Below are 22,922 nucleotides of genomic sequence, written 5' to 3'. Positions count from 1 at the left end.
CTTTTCAAAAAAGCTTTCTCTGTAAAAGCAAAGAGTAACTTTTACATGTTAAAACAGTTACAGTTAAAAATATTTTTCATAGTATAATCTCTATTTCATCCAATTTACTTCTTTCTGTTTTTTTGTTTGGAACTGTCATTCAGTTTATAGGATTTCCTCAGGATTTCCATGGTTGTCCGCTCCTGCATAAGAGTTGGGTTCTTGCCGAAACCGGTTTGGCTCAGTGGATAGAGCATTGGCCTGCGGACTGAAGGGTCCCAGGTTCGATTCCGGTCAAGGGCACGTACCTTGGTTGCGGGCACATCCCCAGTAGGAGGTGTGCAGGAGGCAGCTGATCGATGTTTCTCTCTCATCGATGTTTCTAACTCTCTATCCCTCTCTCTTCCTCTCTGTAAAAAATCAATAAAATATATTTTTTAAAAAAAGAGTTGGGTTCTAACAAATTGAGAGTTGTGAGGCTTGCCAATTGTGAGCTTCATTTTATTATTTTAAATATGTTTTTATTGATTTGAGAGAGGAAGAAAGAAAGAGATAGAAACATCAATGAGGGAGAGAGACATGGATCTGCTGTTTCCTACAGGCCCCCCACTGGGGATAGAGCCTGCAAACCAGTCGTGTGCCCTGATTGGAATTGAACCTGGTAAACTCTTGGTTCATAGGTGCACACTCAACCACTGATACACCATGGCAGTGTGAGCTTCACTTTAAGGCAGTCTAGCTGGGCTTTTTCATTGAGGGATCCTCAGATTTCAGTGTCTTTAAGTCTCTCCTCTTAATATGATCAGATCCCCCAATGAAAACACTTCCATTTCCTCCCAGCTGCCAGCATTTGGGGAGCAAAGTTGGAGAACTGAGCTGCGGCTTTAGCACAGAACCTGTAAATGCTCATTTATTCTCCTTGCTTTCAGAAGGAAAGCCCATGTCTCAGTGGAGTCTGTGGCCCCCAGTGCAGAGACAGTCTGTTTAGCCTTTTCAGATAATAAACCTTCAGTCTTTTGCTAGGCTTGGGCAGGGCAAGCCCAGCTGTGTAGAGCAAAGACAGAGATTTCTGACTATTTCTTAAACAGGCTTTGAACCAATTCTCCTTATTTTAGTTCCATCCATTACCCCCATTTCCAGATGCACTGCCAATTCCCATCTTTCTGGTTCTCAGCTTCCAACATTTTGTTATACTCTCTCCTTTCATAGTCTCTCTATTCCTGTGGTTTTATGCCTTTAAAAGTATCTTACTTGTTTTCCAGGGACTCAGGAAAGAGTTAAAACAGATGCATGTGTTCAGTCCACCATCTTTACCCACAATAACATGTCAAAGCAACATGTTTATAAAGGTGGCAAAGGACTGGGCCAGAGTTAAGTGCAGCAGGAACAACCTTTGGTTGATGATGAACCACAAAATGAATATGAATTCATCAAACAATGCTATTGAATTTGCAGTTAAAATGAAGTAAAAAAATAATTACTACAATATGAGAGGAAATTACTCTGTTGATATGTTTGCCCCTTAGGAGAGAACTGCATCTAGTCTTGGTTTCCACATTTAAGCAATGTATGGAAAAGCCCTGGGATAGGGGAGCCAAAAAGTGATTTACAAAACAGATTACCAACCCTATGAGTAAAAGTTGTTTAACCTGAAGGCTAAGAGGTAACAATATTTTTAAGTATGTGACTGATTTCCTAAGAGAAATACTCATTAGCTACCCTCTGTTTCCATCATGGAGTAGCAAAAGGAAATAAGTTGAAGCTGTACCAAGAAAATGGGCAGTTAAACATTTGAATGAGCGTTAGGAGAAAAAGATGAATTTCTCTCTTTGAAAATAGTTACAAATTCTATCTTTGAAATAGAAGATAAACGTGGGCTAGATGACATCTGAATATCCCTTCTTTGTATAGGTAATTTCTCATTACTTTATTATTAATGTCTGCATTGCATTACTGAACTCATTCTCCAAGGAAGGAAAACCATCGGTCTTGTTTGTTAGAGTGATTGCTGAGGGTTTGCCTTGGCAGATGGAATATGTGAGTTTGGCTTGTGCAAGCTCCTGTCTGAACTCTTCAATTTCCTGCCTCATTAGAAAGCATAGCCAAAAACAGTATCATTGATGAAAAATCGCTTAAAACAGAGGAAAGGCAATAAAAAATACAGGTCTTTACAATTTATTTAGAGGCTCAGAAACATGCTATCTTACCTAATAAAAGAGAAACATGCAAATTAACCATCACTCCGCTATGCCCACAGCCAATCAGAGTGAGTATGCAAATTAACCCAACAAAGATGGAGGTTAATTTGCATATGCAGGTGCAGAGTGGAGTGAAGCCTGCTAGGAGGGGAAGGGGGGCAGCAGAGGGAGCTACTGTAGTGGTACTCCAGACAGAAGTGAGGACTTGCCGGCTCCCGGCGGCCGGGGAGTGGGGACATGCCGGCTCCCGGGCGGCCGGGGAGTGGGGACATGCCGGCTCCCGGGCGGCCGGGGAGTGGGGACTTGCCGGCTCCCGGGCAGCCGGGGAGCGGGGACATGCCGGCTCCCGGGCAGCCGGGGAGTGAAGACAGGGGAAGGAAGGCCTATTCTTGCACGAATATCGTGCAAGGGGCCTCTAGTTTTAAATAATAGAGCATTAGAGTGGGGTTCTGAATAAGTAATTACCTTATAATAACTGGCTATTTCTGAGCATATCTTAAAGCTAGATAATTTACAGTAGAAGCAATTATTCTAAAATTTTCCCTGTTTTACTGAAAATATTAAAAACCACCCCAAGCAAATTACTTGTAAACTTAATTCATACATCAGAGAGGAAAAATTAGTAATGTGAATACTTGCATTTAGACATTGAAGGTATTCAATGAGATATGTCTTAAGAAAAATTATACTGAAATGCACATATATTTATTAATATATATCTTTTAAATTCAAAACAACAAATAGTTTGTAAAGTTTCAAGCTATAATCATTAAATTTCATATTTGTTTATAAAACACCCAGTTTATAATTTAATATAATAAAGATATAACTGCATTCAATGTATAGATTTGGAAAATTATAACTGTATTAATTACAAATGTGTTTTATCTGTTATTAATAATGCAGTTTCATTCAAGGATATAAAGTTTCAAATACTGCATGTGTTATCTATTGCTGCATAAGAAAATGACTCAAGCCCTGGCTGGTTTGCCTCAATTGGTTGGAACATCGTCCAGTACACTGAAAGGCTGAGGGTTCGAATCCCAGTCAGGACACATAACTAGGTTGCAGGTTTGATCCCTGGTTGGGGCACATACAAGAGGCAGCTAATAAATGTTCCTCTCTCACATAAATGTCTCTCTCTCTAAAATTAATAAAACATATCCTCTGGCCCTAACCGGTTTGGCTCAGTGGAGAGAGCATCGGCCTGCGGACTGAAGGGTCCCAGGTTCAATTCCGGTCAAGGGTATGTACCTTGGTTGCGGGCACATCCCCAGTAGGAGGTGTGCAGGAGGCAGCTGATTGATGTTTCTCTCTCATCGATGTTTCTCTCTATCCCTCTCCATTCCTCTCTGTAAAAAATCAATTATATATATATATATATATATATATATATATATATATATATATATTTAAAAACATATCCTCTGATGAGGATTTTTTTTAAAAGAAAACAACTCAAAACTTCATTGGATTAAAAAATTTTATTATCTCACATTTACTGTGGGTCAGAGACTTGAAAGGTTGCTTAGTTGTGTGGTTCTGTCTACAACAAAGTCAGTCAGGATGTGAGGCAGAGTGGAAGTCATCCAAAAGCTTGACGGGCTGGAAGATCCACTTTCAGGTGTACTTACATGGCTGCTGGCAGGTGGCTTCAGTTCGTCCCCATGTGGGTCTCTCCACAGAACATCTTGAGTGTCTTCAGTGCCTTGGGTGACTTAGTCTCCCATGTTACACACTGTCAGTTCTGCCTTTTTCTATTTACTAGAAATGAAAAGTAAGTTCCAGGCCACACTGGAGAATGGAGGAATTAGACTTCCCCTGATTCTTTTGGAAGGGCATGTCAAAGAATTTGTAAACCTATTTTAAATTCACAAGATTGTTGGGAAGTAGCTTAAATTTATTTAAAACCATTTTTTAATATGAACCTAAATTCTCTCCACAAGTCATTGCCAGAGGTTAATTAGATTCTAGATAATTGTTCTGTCCACTAGATCGGCTGTATCTCTGACACACCAAACACTCTCAGATCCTGTGATCAGCACAACTGGTCCTCATCTATATTCAAACAACTTTGTGCAATCCATTTTATTTGACCAATCAAAAACCTCTCTCTTGCCGAAACCGGTTTGGCTCAGTGGATAGAGCGTCGGCCTGTGGACTGAAGGGTCCCAGGTTCGATTCCGGTCAAGGGCATGTGCCTTGGTTGCGGGCACATCCCCAGTGGGGGGTGTGCAGGAGGCAGCTGATCAATGTTTCTCTCTCATCGATGTTTCTAGCTCTCTATCCCTCTCCCTTCCTCTCTGTAAAAAATCAATAAAATATATTTAAAAAAAAAAAAAAACCTCTCTCAACAATCAGACCATTTGGTAAATTAGATGTGCTTAAATTGAAAACTAAATCTTTTTTTTTTTCATTGAATTTCATGTAAAAAATATTTGGCATTTTTTTACCTAAAAGTATTCTTATAGCATGATATATTGTTTTTCCTTTCATAAACACAGAGAGGATGGCTGTGTTCCTCTCCCAACTCAAGCTACCAGCGGCAATGTTGGCTGCTCAAGCTCATGGGAGGCCTGGGCCACCAGGAAAGGATGGGTTACCTGGGCCACCAGGAGACCCTGGACCCCAAGGTAAGTCCTCGGGTATAATATTTGTTTACCAGTTCTTTAACGCTCAGTATTTATAACATGCTAATCACAGTTAGGCAATATATATATTCAATATATATGTATATATAAAATGATTTCATATAGAATATCTTGTTAATATTTGACATTCTAGAAATAGATTTCTAACTATTACTTCTTCAAATTTAAAACTGACTGATAATTACCTGCTAACCTAAGTGTATGTTAATAATAATATTTGTTGTGATAATAACAGCAATAACAGGTGCTTATATATCATTATTATCTGGGAATCTGAGTTGTTTTTGCCACCCTGTTGATGTATGTAGACAACAAGAATCATCATCTTAGTATCTTAAAGAAACTGAGGGAAAAGAAGCTACTATAAGTAGTGATTTGGGGCCAGAATATTTTTTGAGAAAACTTAGAATCCTTCTTCCTCTAATAGAACTTGTGGATGGTAACTTGGAATTTTAAAGAATTTCTCATAGGGTTTCTAAAAATTTTAAAGCAAGACTTTTCTTAAGTTGGCAAAAAAATTGACAGACCAGATTTTGGATGCAGCTCAACCAGACTGGTTTAGGAAGGCCATTTTCTAGAATTAGGTTAGCGATCAGGCAAGAGGCCACATATGCCCTGGTTTAGAAGATTCACAACTCCGACAGGGAAACAATAAATCCAATGGGTATGTACCATGAAAGATACGACCAGGGAAGCTATATTGCATGTGTTACCATGGCGGAGCTCAAGAGCTCTCCTTGTTAAATAATCAAAAGTTTTTTTTAGGAGAAAAGAGAAAGCTCACAACAGAATTACCTTGGGATAATATGCAGAGAATTACTTTTCATCCACTAGTTCACTTTCCTTCCTACTGCTCCTCTGTAACATCAAGCCTCATTTTCTGTAGGAAGTGCCCCAAGGATTGACATGCCCTCTCTCAACGAAAAGAGCAACAACTGTCCCCAACTGCAGGGTTTGTTAGGGTCCAAAGTTACAATCCAGAGTGACAAGACTTATGAGCACAGTGTAAAACAACAATAGTAAAATCACTCTAGTTACCTAGAGTACATTCTATCTTTCCCTTAGATAATAGAGAGGTTTGGCAGATAGTCGGAGGAAAAGTGTAGAATCAGGTGCAGCCTTCTGTGTGTACACTGTTGTATAGAGGGTGGTTAATTATTATCTTTCACTAGTTGGGTCTGTTCTGAAGTTAGAGTTTATGAGACTGTAATGAGGAGCTTGAAAGCCCATCTGAAGATGCATGATGCCTCAAAAGACCTGAAGAGTATGGACTATTAACACTTCTAGGAGAAAAGCCTTGGACAGATGCCTCAAACAGTGGCGGTCGAAGAGGACAAGGACAGTGGAAAGTCAGGACATCAAGGAGAACCGTTCTGGAACTGGAGTCACCTGTCCACACAGCACCTGTCTCCAGGCTCCCTTCCCATGTAGGGAAGGCCCATCTGGAAGGATCTCAAAGGCAAGGCTAAGTCCACAGTGTCAGCGAAGCTTTTGGAAACCAGACTTCCATTCACCACGTGACTTACCTTCCCTTTTGCGATGTGATTTCTATGAGTCCTACCTACATTTCTGCTGAGGAGATCTTACAGCCTGCTTCCACTCCTGATAGACATTTTGGATGCAATTCTTTAATTTGAAAGACTTGCCCAAAGGATTTTCAATTTTTTTAAAACCAAGGTTTAGTGAAGTTGATAAAACTTTGGTCTCATCTGAGGGTTTCTGACAACAGACATGTCTTGAGTATAATTCAGCTTGGTGACTCCACAGGGTTTCCCTGATATCTCCTTTGCAGTATTTGTTAAATGCCAGAAATGCAGCAGAAAAATAAAACTTGCAAACTATGGGATTCATTTTTGAAAGAATATTTGCCTATCATCAAGCTATACTGATAATTCTCTCTAAAGCCACAGAGAAGCCCTAGCCAGTTTGGCTCAGGGGATAGAGCATCAGCCTCAGTGGATAGAGCATCAGCCTCATTGGATAGAGCATCAACCCAAAGCATCCTGGGTTCGATTCCGGTCAAGGGCACATACCTTAGTTGCAGGTTCCTCCCCAACCCGGACCCATGCAGGAGGCAACCAATCAATGTGTTTCTCTCACATCAATGTTTCTCTTGTCTTTCTCTCTCTCTTCCACTCTCCCTAAAAATCAGTGGGAAAAATATCCTCGGGTGAGGATTAACCAAAAATAAATAAATAAGTAAATTTTAAAAAATAAAGCCACAGAGAAACCTGACTGGAAAAAGGAAACCAAGGGGTACCGCTTGGTTTTTGATGCCTCCCCAGGAGTTCACAAGGAATTGAAGTGCTACTCTCTGGTAGATAAATAGAGTGAAGTGCTCAGAATATGAAGTTATACATGTAACTTCAAAGCTTTGCTCCATTCAATGGAAAAGTTTTCTCAAAAAGGAAAGGAAAAAATGCATGTGAAACTGCTACCCTAGTGGCCATGTAAACCTCCGGCACCGCTGGCTGAATTCATCCTCTTAACACACGGCCTGGTTGAGTCTGAGACAAGGTTGAAGTGAGGACGCAACCCAGAGAGGGAAGGCAAATGTGGGCGCTGAACAGCAGTGTGTCTGCCCACTCATGAATTCTGTATGATGGTGGCTCTTCTGAAATTTCTGAAAGAATTAGCTTTTCAGTGTTTTACGGAAAAGAAATCCATTTTCATTTGAAATAAAGTGATTTGGTTTGAAATATGCACTATAGAATGAGTCCCTTATTATATTACTACTAGAGGCCTGATGCAGGAAATTTGTGCAAGAGTAGGCCTTCCTTCCCCCAGCTGCTGGCATTGGCTTCCCTCTGGCACCCAGGACTGGGACTTCCCTCGCAGCCCCAGCTTCATCTGGAAGGACGTCCGGTCTAATTAGCATATTACACTTTTATTATTATAGATGTGTAGGGAAGGACACAAATTTTAAGGGGTCTGTCTCATTAGTTTCCTGTGCTTATTTTGAAAAGCAGAAAATGTGTAAAAAGCAAGGAGAAAATACAAGAGTATTAGAAGCACATGATCCAACTTGGAAAAGGGAGGTACTGCTCCTGCCGAGGTTGTGATCATGAAAACTGGGAACCCTAATGGAGCCCCCTGATCTCTCAGTGAAAATAGTGAATCATTCTGATTCGAGTTGGGTCACCTCATTCACATTTTTTCTAAATTCTCAAAGTGGGTGATTGTTGGCACCTTTTTTAAATTCAGAAGCATTTCCAAACAGTCTTATATTTTAACCACCCCGTGGGTTTCTGATTCTTGCCTTCCCGATGCCCATGGAGAGCACCTTCCTTGGTGTGCGTTCCCACCTCAGTCTGCATTGCAGCGTGGGGCCTCCTCATTTGTCCTGCCTGGAATGAGCAAGATTGTGCCACGTTAGGATCAAAGAAGCCTCCTTCCAGCTGGCTTCTCCTGTGTAAGCAAGAGAGGCGCATTTTCCTAACAGACCTTAGCCTCTTGAACGAGTGTAAGAGAAAGATCTTTATTTCAACTTTTTCCAAAACACAGTCATTTCTCCACCTCTGTGAAAACTGGGACGAACAGATGCCACAGTTGAAAGCCCTGTCCATTCAGGAGAAACAACCCATGTGCCCCCCACTGTGTGGATGTGGGGTCAGGAGAAAACAGGTCCAGCCATTTCACATAACCTCCATCTGTTTTGAAAAGACACTGTTGGGAATGATTTTTCTTACTTTTAAACTTTCAAAGTTTACCTGTTATTGGTTTATAAGGAAGGAAACTTGCTGTTATTTGTAAGCCAGTGGCCCATAGAGTAGTTCATGTGACAGATATAGATTTGACCTTTAAAATTTGTCAGCAGTAGGGAGCTTAAGTAATGGGAGGCATGTGCGTGTCAAAATGACAGAAGGGCGCTGTGGTCCATTAGTAGAAGAAACCAGGGAGGCCGAACAACTTATGAAGCTTGAGGTAGGCCCCCACGTGAAGAAATGCCAGTAACACTCCTCTACTGGTCTCATTTGCCCAGTAGGCGTATAGATGCACAGATTTATAACTTTGGAAGAATATCCCTGGCATTAAGATGGAATTCTCCCTACTGGAAATAAATGAAGCCTACCACCTGAAAAACTACAGCAGCACCCTGATTTCTTCACTTAATACCTCTAGGTGCTTTAGATTAGGACACTGCTGTTGTTGAATTTCTGTTTTCTTACATAAGCTACAGTGATGTCAGACGGTCACCCTGAATACTTCAGGCCATGAAAATACATGTGCATTTGCCTTTTAGTCTTTTCCAAATTTCAGGGGAGGCCTACCTTAAGTGGGTGAAAAGCTTAATTCTAGAAAGTAAGAAAGCTGTTATTGACTTTATTAGCATTCCAATCTGAAACTTTGTTGTGAAGCAATTATAAAATAAGACCCCATAACTTTATGGCAGCCTTCATCCATGACGAGTTTGGAACCTTGTGCAATTCAACAGCTTTGCCTATTAATAGTAGGTTGTTATTAACCAAAGAACTGAGAAATTTGTACAAATAAATTAGTACATTTGATAGGAGAAGTGTATATGTCACCCTGTTATACAAATATACAAATTATTAATTCTTGTTTTGTGATACCATGTTCACTTAAATTCATGTGGAATAACATATTTTTGCCTTAGTTAAAATCTGAAAACTAAATTTAAATATATAGATTTTAACAGATATATTCATTATTTGGAATTGTGTTGCAATCTTGTTAATTCTTTTGTTAATCAAAAGTTTGTATAGCTGGCCCTACCTGGTTTGGCTCAATGGATAGAGCATCGGCCTGCAGACTGAAGGGTCCCAGGTTCGATTCTGGCCAAGGACACATGCCTGGGTTGAGGGCTCAATCCCCAGTAGGGGGTTTGCAGGAGGCAGCCAATCAATGATTCTCTCTCATCATTGATGTTTCTATCTCTCTCTCCTTCTCCCTTCCTCTCTAAAATCAATAAAATATATATTTTTTTAAAGTTTGTATATCTTTAGTTATTTTTTTTCCTTCCTCATTTTTTTAGCCTATGATCTTAAGCACCTACTGAGATGGCTTGAGGGTCAACTTTACAATCTTTCTGCAACAGTAAAACCTAGGTTGGACTATCAAATATACCTCAGGCATGAGATGTTATTTTACTGCAGGAAAGTTTAAGTAATGCATTTGAAAGGGTCTTTCAAAATGACCCCAAGTACAAACATCGTTTCTTGTTGTTTACATTTGTTAAATGAAAGTCTCTTATATACAAGAAATCCTGGGAATATTTTAAAGTTGAATATGTATCAATTTATGGTACTGGACCACATGTTCAAGCCACTGCTCTCTCTAGGACCTAGGATTGTATTGAGTGTCTATAACATAGTTTTCAGATATAAATGTGTGAAGATTCCCATTGGGTATATTTCTAGTATGCACCTCAAAATATACCCTGAATGTAATTTTTTTTGAATATTTTCACATTTATGGTCAGGTCATACCTCCGAAACCAAGAAATAATGATGTGGTAATTACATTGCTAATGTTATTTGGATAATAATGTATACACTGTATGGTCAAATCAAGACTGTTGCTCCCAAACTGATGTCTAATTCTGAGCAATAATGGGAAATAATCTGTCCTATATACTGTTCATAGAGAACATTAAATGTTCTCCTCCTATCATGTTCAGCTGTAATAACACACCTTTATGGACAGGCACAACTAAGTTAGGACCTAGTGTTTCCTACTGAGATACTCTCCTACCTATTAGCCTTGCTGTGTGTCCACATGATTCTGCATGACCGCTCTGTTCTTTCGGGACCAGGAGCCACGTCTGAGAAAGTTGGAAATTAAAACTCCATTTACCATCACTGTGAAACTTATAGCCACAGAACCCAGATTAAAATGTTTTATGCTTTCTTAAAGCAGGGATAAGAGGCACAAATTGCTCTGTACCTTTCTACCTGAGGTAGAAATAAGCATATTCAGTAACAAGAGTGATTTTGTCTTAAAATGTACAGAGGTCCTAGGCCTAATTTATTTGGTTAAAGTATCTTAAATTGATGAAGTGAGTTTAGAAGGATCCCTCAGTCTTCCCTTGCATTCTGGAACTGCTGAAGTTCCTCCTCTATGGAGTTACGAACTTCCATATTAAACAGGAGGTTGCTGTTGTAACTTTACTAGAAAGGATATCATGTTGCTATAGACAGTCATTTGAACCAAGTCCCAATTTTGTCCTCTCCTGACTCCGAGATGGGTGAATTCGCATATATTCACACTCTTACTGTCATTTATTAAAATGATGAGTTTTTGTTCCTTTCATTCCCTTTAATTCTTAGACTAAGGTCCAGTTTCTTGCTGTCATGTTATTTTGTCCTTGTAGTAAGCAGAACTCTCAGTATATTTATATTTAGCCTGAACCTACCCTCCAGTCAGAATCCTATTGAAGACGCTCACACACCTTGTCATAGCTATTTGACGGAAGATTAGAATGATTGATTTGAGTTACTTAGGTATCATTTTCAGTACCCAAAGTCTCACTATCAAACATTTGACTAGTTGTACTTTTTATAGTAGTTGCATATTTCTAAGATCCTCATTGCCTATTGCATCTCATCTGTTTGGTATGTAAGTTTGATATGTAGTTAATGCAAAACAGACAGTTAAAGTAGCATATTAGCTCTATATTAAGTGAACAAATTACAGAAATATCCTAGACTAGAAACATGGCTTTAATTTGTACTGTGCTGCCATAGAATTCTCTTACTTTTGTGTCTCTCTTTTTATGTATCTCTCCCTTAGGCTACCGAGGACAGAAAGGAGAAAGAGGGGAACCTGGAATTGGGCTTCCAGGGAGTCCAGGTCTCCCTGGGACTTCAGGTAATAGTGATATTATCTGCACAACACAAGCAAGCTTCTAAAACAAGGAGCCATGCCTTTTCCCCTATGCCCTTATGGGTTGCTACAAGAGAGGTTGAATAATGTCGGTGGGAGTGAAAAAGAAAGAGCCATACATGATCTGCATTCTGATGGGGTCTTTTATTTCATTAGCTCCGGGTTTGCCAGGCTCACCAGGTGCCCCAGGTCCCCAGGGACCCCCAGGACCTAGTGGAAGATGTAACCCAGAAGATTGCCTCTATCCTGTATCTCATGCCCGTCAGCGGACAGGTGGGAAATAAGCACACTTGAGGAGGACTTGATTTTGGGTGATATCCCCTTGCTGTTGGAGCTATCTTAATACAGTCAAACCCTCATGATATGTGGGTGGCTTTTTTTTTTTTTTTTTTTTTTTTTGGTGTAGGCAGACATTAAAAGCAACAATTTGAATGCTATTCCTATAGCAATTGCGATATCAGCATTTTTAGAATTTTTCCCAAATTCATTCCATATGTTTTGCTTCAGCATTACTGATTTTTATTCAGGGTTTTCTAGGAAATACATAAGCAAATCTTATCATTAGCTCTTCTTCAAGAGAAAATTACATTTTATGATTTAGTAGACTGATGGTGAGGTACATTTTGTAGTCTCATCAACTTGTATTTGGCCTTTGACTTCTGAATTTTAAAGTTTCAGAGTTATATTGAGGTTTTCTTGGTGGTTAAATTTGCTGTCATTGCTAAAAATGTCATCTTTTTTGATAGAGTGCATTGCTCCTGCTGAAAGTTTTTTGACTACTTTTTATAGCTTAAGAATTCTTCTACCATCCTACATCCATCCTACTTATGCAGAGAAATAGATAGGCAATAAGAGTTTCACTTTATAACATATTTTTGAGGGGTTACCAGGAGGCTGTTTTATCAGGGAGCCCCCAAAACCCAATATAGCCAAGTATTGAAATTATTTTCTTAAATCTGTATAATGAGCCAAATTCAAAGCAGTCATCACCGGCATGAATATGTATGGCATGAAAAGGAAGAAATGAAGTCCAATTGTGTATGAGTTCCACAAGAAAAGCCTAGCACTGAGTCCCTTTGCTGAGTTTCTCCGTTGGGAAACATAAAGCTGTTTCCCCCAAGAGGTCTTCGGTGGTGAAGGCACCAAGCTGTCTTTGGTACTAGCAAGAACTTTGGACCCCTGTATCCATTATCCTCTGACCTCATCACTCTGACTGTAAGACGAGACGCAGCCATCAGAACAAAGGATGAGATGAGTAGCGGCTGGAAAAGAAACCCCTTCCCTGTGGTGTGACAGATGCACATGGACAAGGTGAAGCCCAGAAGCTCTTATGGAGAATCATGTTTCTCCAGAAAGCTCTTTTTCCTAAAAGCTGCAGCAAGGGGTACAGGCAGCGACAAAAAGCCATGGGACTGCAGATACAACTAGTGCTCAGACCAAAGAGTTAACACTCACTTCAGGGGAAACAACAGGGGCTGCAAAAGACTATGTCTTCTGGCAGGGAACGAAAATGCAGTGATTGCCAACCACATCACTAAATGATATTTGTATTGCCTAACTACACATTATTTGAGAGACTGTGGGTTGAAAGCAACTCATTTTCTAGAACATTGGGCATGAGGATGTTGCTGAAATCTAAGTATTGGGTCCCACCGATGCTGAGAGCCTGCCGCCCACAGCCCTCCTGTCACAGAAACCACGAGGTCTCACCTCTTCAAGAAACAGGGCCGATTCCAGCTTAGCCAAATCAGGCTAGGATGATAGCTTTCATCTGTTAGTTGAAAATGCGTTTAGGAAAGCAAACCCACTGAAATTGGAAAAGCTGTGAACAGAGTTGCGTTGGGAGTGTGCCTAGATTAAGACAGGCTTTGTTCAAATGCACCCATTAGTTGAACTGATTTTCATTGTAGATTAATGAACTGCTGGTCAGGGATATCTACATGGTTGTGCATACATACAACCTTTTGGTTATTTCATATTGAATTATGTTGTATATTTCAATTCCAATTTTATTTATTTTTTCCAAGGTTATTTTATTTATTTCAAGTGGTTTTAACTTTAAATTGATTTTGTTCTTTATTCTCTTTCTTGTGCAATACTTACAATGGTGCTGTGTTTTAAAATTATACAATTGGAATATACATATGCATTTTTAGTACAATGATAATTTATCCCAAAAATACATACAAAGATCTAAATCTGGTGCTATGTGTATATCTTGAGCTTTTAATTTGTTGACTTTTCTGAAAGCTTACAGTTCATCTGCCATTCATTAATTTATTTGAATTTGTCATGAAGCTAAATATTTTGTTTTCAAAAATTATTTTTTCATATTAATAGGTTGTTTATCCTTATACCTCTTTACTAATCCAAAAGTATTTATTTTAGCATTTTAATGTTTTCATGAACTTTTTTGCTGATGGTGATCAATGTATTTTCCTTTGTTTTCTTTGAGTTGATCTGTTCATCTACATCAAAAGACTCTATTCATTTCCTTGTTTCATAACTTCTGTTCATTTTAATTCCACAGACTATGTCATGCATCCTTTCTTACGAATTGCATATTTAGGAACCTTCTTTTTTTCTAAATTCCATTAATACTGGGCTGGTTTATTCCTGTATCAAGAATTTGTATTTATTCAGATGATTTAAGTATGGGGGGTTTATAATGGTATATGATGTGTATTACAAAGTAGAGCTGTCAAGCTCATTTTTTATAACTGACACATATGACTAAATATACCTTTGGCTAAACCATAGAAACGGGGCTGTGTCCCCGAGGGATGAGCCTTTCTCACCTTACTGTATTATTTACCTTCCAACACTTGTTCCTGCCTCATCTCTGGACAAATGATACCTAAGGCTGGGTCCAGCTAATATAAACACCAGATAAAGAGGATATTTGGCATTTGCCTAATTTTTTTAAATAAAAAAAGAAAATAGATAATTTAGGCCCCAAAGTAGGGTGGGAAATTCTCTCCTAAATAACTTGGTGGTTGCCAAATCTCTTGTATCATTTTACTCCATTCCAAAACATCTGTTTACTTTCACATAGATGTCAGTAATGTCCACAGCAGGGAAGAAGAATTATCAAATTTTCTAATTTATCTCTTGTTTGGACTCCAGACAACATAAATGTTAAAATACAAAATAATTATAGGCCATGAGGACAATTAATAATTAAAATTGTGTTTGCCCTACATACATATTTTAAATTCCAGTCAAACATTTTATACCAAGATAAATTAAAACTTCAAATAGAAACCTTTCTATGCAAAAAAACAAGGTATGACGTCAATTAGTATTTATGGCCTTTGTAATCTAAAGAAAAAATGAATCATTTATGAGTTTGTTCATTGTTCTTTCCTACTGAAGACATTAACATTTTTTCCCTAAGCATAACAGAAACACAGCCAGTCTTAACCTTTAAAATTTGTCATCTTGTGATCAAAGTAATTTAGTTAATGATTCTAATCCTATATGCTTATATTTCATGACATTGTTGAAACTTTAAAATTTTAGTGACTTATATTATGGAGCTTAAATAATTATCTTAACATATGTTCTCTGTAAGAATTGTCATTTGATGTTTAGATTTTAAAATAATTTTTTAAGAGTATGTTTTCGGAGTTAAATAAGATTTAGCCTTTCTGCAGTCTCTCACATCTGTTGAGAACCTGTGATATACCTCCTTTTGTCCACAAGATGGTGTTTTAAAGCAATTTGTATCAGAACTGAACAGACTTGCAGAAATACAAGGGTAGAAACCATTTAGTGGACAACAACTAAATCAGACCTTTGCCTTTGCACTTTTCTTTTTACTTTTGTAAATAATTCCTTGTTAACTTATGTTTTATTAATTGATATATTTTCTCATTGTAAGTATCTCTTTGAAGCAGAAAAAATAACCTTTGATTTGTTAGCTTTTTCAATTTTATTTCTTCAGTGGATTTATATACCTTAGTTAACTTAAAGATTTACTATTTGTAACTTTTGTTTGTACACTACCCTTATATTTTAGTGATTAACATGAAAACACCTAAGAAGTCATCCTACCTTTTATACAGGATATATACTCGCTTTTGACAGACAAGCAAAACGCATTTATTTAGCTTAATACAAGATGTTGACCATTTATAATATTACCCACTGTCTACCAGTAAATCTTCATATTGTTCAAGGAACTTAAAATTTTACAATTAGATTTGTATAATTTTTTTTCTAGAACTATATCACTATTTACAAAGGTAAAATAAGGAACACCATTTTAATTTTTCCTAACATTTGGTAATATTATCCTCAGACTGAGAATTTCTAGATTGTTATATGCTGAAGTTTTTCAATGAATTCTCATAAAAGTTTTGTAGATTTGCTCATTGCTCTTGTTCTTAAATTATTTTTTCATATTTGTTCATGTTCACCTTCTTAAGACACAGTGTGTATTGTTATTGTTTCCCAATTTTCTTTCTTAACATTCTAGTGTTGAGGAATGTACCCCCCTTTTATATGATTTCCTCTAGATTACACAGACTTCTAAGAGAAGGAGATGCAGAAAAGAATTGAATTTCTATATTTTATGCCTGGATACTTCAAAGTGACTTAGCCTTTGAATTATATTTATTTATTAGTTGGCTGGTATAAGTAGCATTAATTACATTAAATTTGTTTAACCAGTAGGAGTCTCAAGAAACAAGACAAATGGATGTCTTCATTTTCATTGTGTGCTGTACCCCAACAAAATCATGCCAGAATATTTGGTCACTTTAGTTAACTTCAATAAAGAACAAGATGAACACAGAGAAAACTTATTCAGACAAACAGACCCAGAACAGTAAAAATTTACCTCAAAGTTTAGAAAGGCTTATAAAACCAAAGCCAAGTCTAAGAAAAATCTCATTGGGAAAAAAAAAAAATTTCATGTTCAGGTCCAATAGTGAGTAGTACAACTCAAGGAGTTAGCTACTTAACTTCATGAATTTGTCAAAAGTGAGTACTGCCAGTAAAATAGGAGACTTCACTGAACTTAAGCAGTAGTTCAGTAAGATTTAAGTTTGTCAAAAGGGTGCCAGTTGTTTGACTATAATAAGCTTGTGGGTGTAAAGATGGTGATTACAACTTCTTATTTTGCTGTATTATTTAAAGTATATTTTAGGGTTAAATACTTGTCAGTGTATTCTTGTATTTAAGTTCAGATTGTTTTATGGCATATTTTATAACTAATTGTGCCAAAAATAACATTTTCCCATTTTGTTTGTTCTCTCTCTTACCTCATCAAACTGTTAAAGGTTGAATTCATGTTAAGTGGAATGAACTAATTTTATTCTAAGTCTCACATGGATATAATGCTTTAGGCCTTGATTCCTAAATATACTCATGATGCATAATGAGCTTGTCACTTATCTCAGCAATAAAGAATTTGATCCTAAATCCAGGAATTCTGAGGTGCAGTTATCAACACCATGTCTACTTGTCACCACCTCTTGTGGCCAAAGAGCCACACTTGAGTTGCATTGTTAGGCCACAATGACAGGAATGCCCCAAGAGCACCCCCATACCAATCATGAGCCACACAGGTGCCACGATACCTGTCAATTGGTCTATTGTAGAGTTCTAGTTTATACTGTGCTGGTCGTTATAGTTTTGTTTGTCACACGAATCAATGCTTAGTTCATGCTACTTACATGTATAACTCACCTCCGTGGCAGCTCATAAAAGTTCTGGTCTAATGATTGAGATGAGAATTAGAAGCAGAAGCAAACGTCAGAGAGCAGGCAGGCCTTTGCAACTTCTGTCCCACAAAGTGATCTCCTCACTAAAGTCAATTGGGACTCCTTGGTGTAGAGGGGCCGGTGCAAGATAAGGAATATCACAGTTACTAGTAACTTACTCATAATCATCATCATTAGTGAAAATAGGCAATAAGAAGTTAATACACAGCATGTTTATTAGATTTATCAATAGATTTGCATGTTTACATACAAATTACTTACACTATTCTCATCTTCAGGTCCCCTTACATGTAGTAAACCAACCAGGAGCTCTCTCAGAAATATTCTTAAGCCTTTTCACACACAAAATTTCAACTTGAAGGGCAAAGACAAATTCAAATGAATCTCAAAAAGAAAGTTACTTCATTAGAGCCAATTTCCCTCATTTGTTCTCTTTCTAGTTATTCTTAGAAAACTTGGCTCAAGAGCAAAATGTGAAGGCATGTTAAGGGAAAGTTAGCATGGATTGTCATTTATTTATTAAGACTATTAATAGTAATATTATTAAGACTAAACATAAAGCAGTTAGCATCCACTTTCTGATAATCTAATGAATATGGTATACTTCCTCACTTAGTAATTCAAAGAGCATTTGAGCATCTGTATTCATAGTCATACATTTGTACAGTCACCACTTTTGACTTAATGTTTACTGAGCCATATGGACTTAATATTGCCATGTCCTAGAGCACAAGCTAACTAAAAAGGTTGAAGTACACAAGTAAAATTTATTAATTTTACTCTATGAAAAGAAAGGGCTTCACCTATATTTATTGAGCACAAATACTTTTTTAAAATATATATATTCAAAATCATTTATATCCATTGTCCATTTGTAAACAGAAAAACTACTAGTTCACTAGTATTATTGTTCTAATTATTGCTTTTTCACTTTTACTTTAGCTTCTAGGACATGTCTAAAAGCAATTTCCTTGACACTTAGTATAATTTTATGTATTTCCAGTGACCTTCCCCTTATATTGGTTTATTTCAAGATTATTGTAAGTCAGAGACACCATAATAGCCCAAAATTAAATAATACAATCAGAGGTGGTCTTCTGAAGTAGGGATTTACATGAAGCTTATTTCAGATTGCAAATAAATAAATCAGATTTAACTAATGATGTTTAAGAATAGCAATATGTGTTTAGGCAGATTGGAATATTAAGTGTCTGTTGATAACCAAGTCAATTGCATAACTGATAGGACTGTTTATTCATACTCTTCTGATAGACAGAGGTCAGTTATGCCAAACCATGCCAGTGAGGTTATGTGTTCAGTCAGACCAGGAAGTGATTTCCATAGTTCTTATGCAAACTGTCAGATATTTGGGATGAAAATGCCACAAAAGCCCTGGCTAGAAAAAAAAAAAAATTGGAAATCAGCTGCCCTGAAAAACATGCCAGTTTCTGACCAACTTCAGTCACACACTCCCGTCTCAGCAAGTGCTCCAGGCAACACTTCATCCAACTTGTAAAAAATATCTGAGAGGTTTTGAAGATTTCTGTTTTGCTACAGAAAGATATTTGGTCTAATTCAATATTTACCAACTCTTTTATGGAGAGGTGTTGCTGGACGGTTTTCTTTGCAATTTCTCAGTCAAGTATTTACTGCTTCTGTAAACTATTTCACTTAACCGAGTTTAATATGGATTGTTCCCACCGCTGGGATCTGCTAGTTTTACATAATCTATTTGTATGTAGTTGTTTCCAATATTGCTTATGATGTCTGTGGAGCTTGTGGGTAGTCTTCTAGCTATCAAGTTTGTAAGACATTTGACCTGTTCCTTTGAGCATTTTTTTGTTTTGTTTTCTTATGAAATTATTTTTTAACTGAAGTTTGAATATTTAATTTGTAACAAATTAGAAATATATTTTCTTCTCCATTTTGTTCTCAACTTAACATAGCCTCCAATCTTTTTTTTTATCAACCTAAACCTTTATTTGTAAGTAAATAAAAAAATACATTGCAGTATATTCTTCTTATGAAGATTATATTACCGAACTGAGAAACGTATTTATTTGGTAACCTAATTTTTCTTTTATTGTATTTAATTATATCACTCCAGTTAAAATAAAACCACTTGGTGAAAAGACAAGGTGCCGGGGGTTCTTTTCCCAGCCTTACAAAGGGTTCAGCATTCTGGAGAAAGGGGCTGCGCGCAGATGATTAAAGAGTCCAAGGACGAAAGACATTTTTGAAAGGCATTGGGGGTCAGAGGAGCTTCAGCTAAAGGGAAATGAAGACTTTCCCTTGACCAAGGACCGTGCTTTTATTCAACACGATTTATCCTAAGGCAAGGTGGAAATATACACTTCAAAGGGTATGGTATCAAAGGGTTTATGCAGAAGCATTATCAGTTTGGCGAATAGCCTACAGCTGTTCAGGTGTTTGGCCAACAGGAGGCAATAAAATGCCCTGATTTAATTCTGAGGAATACATGGATGTATATTAAATTGTTCTCTGTATTTGGGGGGGGGGGTTTTCAAATAAATTAATTTGAATACAATAAATAAATAAATAAATAAATAAATAAATAAATAAATAAATAAATAAAAATAAAATGCCCTGAGCTGTCTGGCAGTTAACAATCCCATTCAGGTTTGGGGGAAGTGCCCTTTAGCCATTTCCAACAGGTAAACTACATGTGTGACTCACCCTTGTTGAGCTGCCCAAGTTTCACCAACCGTTTGGTAAAACTCTTGTAATTATTACATGCTGGAATTGGTTCTCGGCAACAAAGCAATTTCTTTGCATTTATTTATTTATATGTCACAGACCCTGAGAAGGTTTGCCACTTATATAAAGATCATTTCAAGTAGCTCAAACAGATACCTCTATTTCCAAAACGTATCTACTCCACACGAAGGAATAACGTCCCTCTCAGTGGGTGTAAATAGCATGATCTATGGAGCCAAGTTGAAATCTCTCTTCTTAAGCACAGTCTATGCTGGAAGTACAGAATAGATGCTGTAAGCAGTGTGAAAGAATCCCAAATGCAGATTACACAATAATTGATTTGGCCAAATAAATAGGGCTAAAATTTTTAAAGGTATGCAGGAGTCCTCAAACTACGGCTCACGGGCCACATGCGGCCCACAGAGGACATTTATCCAGCCCATCGGGCGCCGCTGCCTGTCCTGCTTAGCAGCCGACTCCTCCCGGGCCCGCAGTGCACATAGGAATTTGTTCAGTTTTTTTTTTAAACTATAGTCTGGCCCTCCAACAGTCTGAGGGACAGTGAACTGGCCCCCTGTTTAAAAAGTTTGAGGACCCCTGGTATAGAGCATACACACAAGAAAAAAAAATCCTATTAGGGCTCATTCCCCTTGACTTGAGAGAATTGAGTTCCATACACTAACTGAAGGCATTGACTATTTTGTGCACTGTGCTGGGCTCGGGGACAAGTCACTCATATGCACTGTGACATAGAATGAATGCATTAAGTCTCATCCATCATTTATGTAGATGTTGGTAAAACAGCAAACCAGTGTGATTATGTAAATGATAATCAAGTGCTTGAGTTGGTCAGGCAATACCTAGCTTATTGATAAGAATCCAGTGCTTTAGTGGAGCTACCTTTATAAAATGTGTAAGAAAAATGGTGAAATAGTCATTTTGCAGCAGTGATATTCTGAATAGGAGGGAGCTAACAAACCATTGCAATGAAGGCAGGAGACTGAGCAAGGCTAGACTTAAGGGGTCAATCAAGTCTCTGAAATAGTCTGCAGACATGTATGTGCATAAGCATTTGTGCATTTTTCCAGGGTTTGGGTCCATAGCTTTCATTAGAATTTCCAAAAGGTCTATGAAGCTGTCCGCCCTACACCACACACCCACAGACAATGGATTTCTCTCCCTGGGTAGCACCTTCAAGGGAATAGTAAGGGCTTTTTAATTTCTCTGTGCAAAAAAAAAAAAAAGCACTAATATAAACATAAACTTAGAGAAATAGCAGTAATTTATAATTTTTAATGTATCTAAATAAGTTCAGTGACTCCTTTTTATTGAACATGATTATTTACAAGAAAACATGCAAGAGATTAAGAAACCATATTTATTTCTTCTTGGGTACAACCAGAGATGTTACCTCACACCTTAAAAATAAATAATCTCATCAATTAATCTTACGTCCAACAGGATATTAAAAGTCCTTCTTTACTTTCACATAGAAGAGCTCAAAATGTTAATAGGTTTGGGATACAGTACAATTCCACAAGAAATCAGGCTGACCATGGAAACCAACATGTGCTGTGAAGAAATCATTCCTCATAGCACAGCCCTTTCTTGTCACTCCAGAGAGCACACTGATGGGGGATTTTAGGCACCAATTCTATTGACTGCAGAGGGTTTTCTTCATAGCTAGTCTGCAAATCCTCTATATGACTGAACAATAATCTGAGAACAAGTCATTACAAATGAAAATAACTACTGCAACTGAGGTAAACCAAACAGTTGTTTCTGTTTATTGGCACAGTGGCCCACAATATGTCACATATGTATAGCACACTAAAGTTCAAGATCCTGGGAACAGGATTATAAATGCATTCAAAGGGAGGTTTTGTTTGTTTTTACCAATGACTCTGCTGTCTCTCCTCCAAGGGAAAGGAAAGAGGATTTATTGAATAGCACCATCGATCTAAAGTAGGACTTCTGATCGTCAAGTAGGACTTCTGCAATAATGTTGGAGATAATACACTGTCGTCTCTTGCCCCAGCTTCAGGTGGTGTTTGTCCTCCAAGCTCCTTTGCCAGGGGTGGTTTATGCAGACAGCCATGCAGCACTAAGCCTCTCACTGGACTGGCCCTTTGCTAAAGGCTCGCTGACCAGCCTGCATGGTGCAGGAGGCTGGCTCGCAGAAACCAGGAGGGCCAGCAGGGCCTGGGGGACCAGGCACACCAGGAATGCCTGCCACCCCTGGAGGGCCTCGCTCACCATCCCGGCCATTCCTCCCAAAGCTGGCGGGACCTGGATCACCTGAAACACACACAAAAAAATTTTCAATGAGAACACTCAAGGCTGCAAACTGGCAGTAGGCACCAGACCTTGCAGCCCAGCATGTGTACATAGGAGCTTTGGGAAATGATGGGTGATGATATGATGATGATGATGATGATGATGATGATGATAAAATTCCTTCATTGGACTTAGGTTTCTTAGAAATTAAAAGTGTAAGATCCCAGCATCTCGAACCCACATTTCCATTTGCAGAGCTGTGCTGTCTGAGTGGGTAGCCTCTAGCCACATATGTCTATTGAGCACTGAAATGAGGCTAAGTCAAAATGAGATGAACTATAAGCTCACCTAGACTATGAAAAAAATGAAAACTATTTTGTTAATAATGTTTGTATTTATTACATGGTATGATATTTTGAACACCGTGGGTTAAAGAAACTATATTATTAAAATTAATTACACCTGATTCTTTAGACTTTTTTAATGTGGCTACTTAAAGTTTATTTTTCATAATCCCAAAACTG

At 37.9% G+C, this 22,922-nt stretch overlaps 2 protein-coding genes across 4 annotated transcripts in view; one reads left to right on the top strand and one right to left on the bottom strand.

The window, feature by feature from the left end:
* Positions 1 to 12,013, top strand: part of COL19A1 (collagen type XIX alpha 1 chain) — a 325,830-nt gene extending 313,817 nt beyond the window's left edge. Inside the window, 3 exon segments of the mRNA XM_080665043.1 lie at positions 4,682 to 4,810; positions 11,582 to 11,659; positions 11,831 to 12,013. Of these exon segments, the coding sequence (XP_080521169.1) occupies positions 4,682 to 4,810; positions 11,582 to 11,659; positions 11,831 to 11,958 (335 nt within the window). The 3' untranslated portion in view covers positions 11,959 to 12,013.
* Positions 12,014 to 21,399: 9,386 nt separating this feature from the next.
* Positions 21,400 to 22,922, bottom strand: part of COL9A1 (collagen type IX alpha 1 chain) — a 170,930-nt gene continuing 169,407 nt past the window's right edge. For all 3 annotated transcript variants that reach the window (XM_080665321.1, XM_080665323.1, XM_080665322.1), the window contains one exon: positions 21,400 to 22,419. In XM_080665321.1, coding sequence (XP_080521447.1) covers positions 22,235 to 22,419 — 185 coding nt within the window. In that variant the 3' untranslated portion in view covers positions 21,400 to 22,234. The remainder of the gene's footprint in view (positions 22,420 to 22,922) is intronic.

The sequence above is a fragment of the Plecotus auritus genome (assembly GCF_963455305.1).
Source record: "Plecotus auritus genome assembly, chromosome: 4".
Lineage (NCBI taxonomy): Eukaryota > Metazoa > Chordata > Mammalia > Chiroptera > Vespertilionidae > Plecotus > Plecotus auritus.
This window is presented reverse-complemented; position numbering and strand designations above follow the sequence as displayed.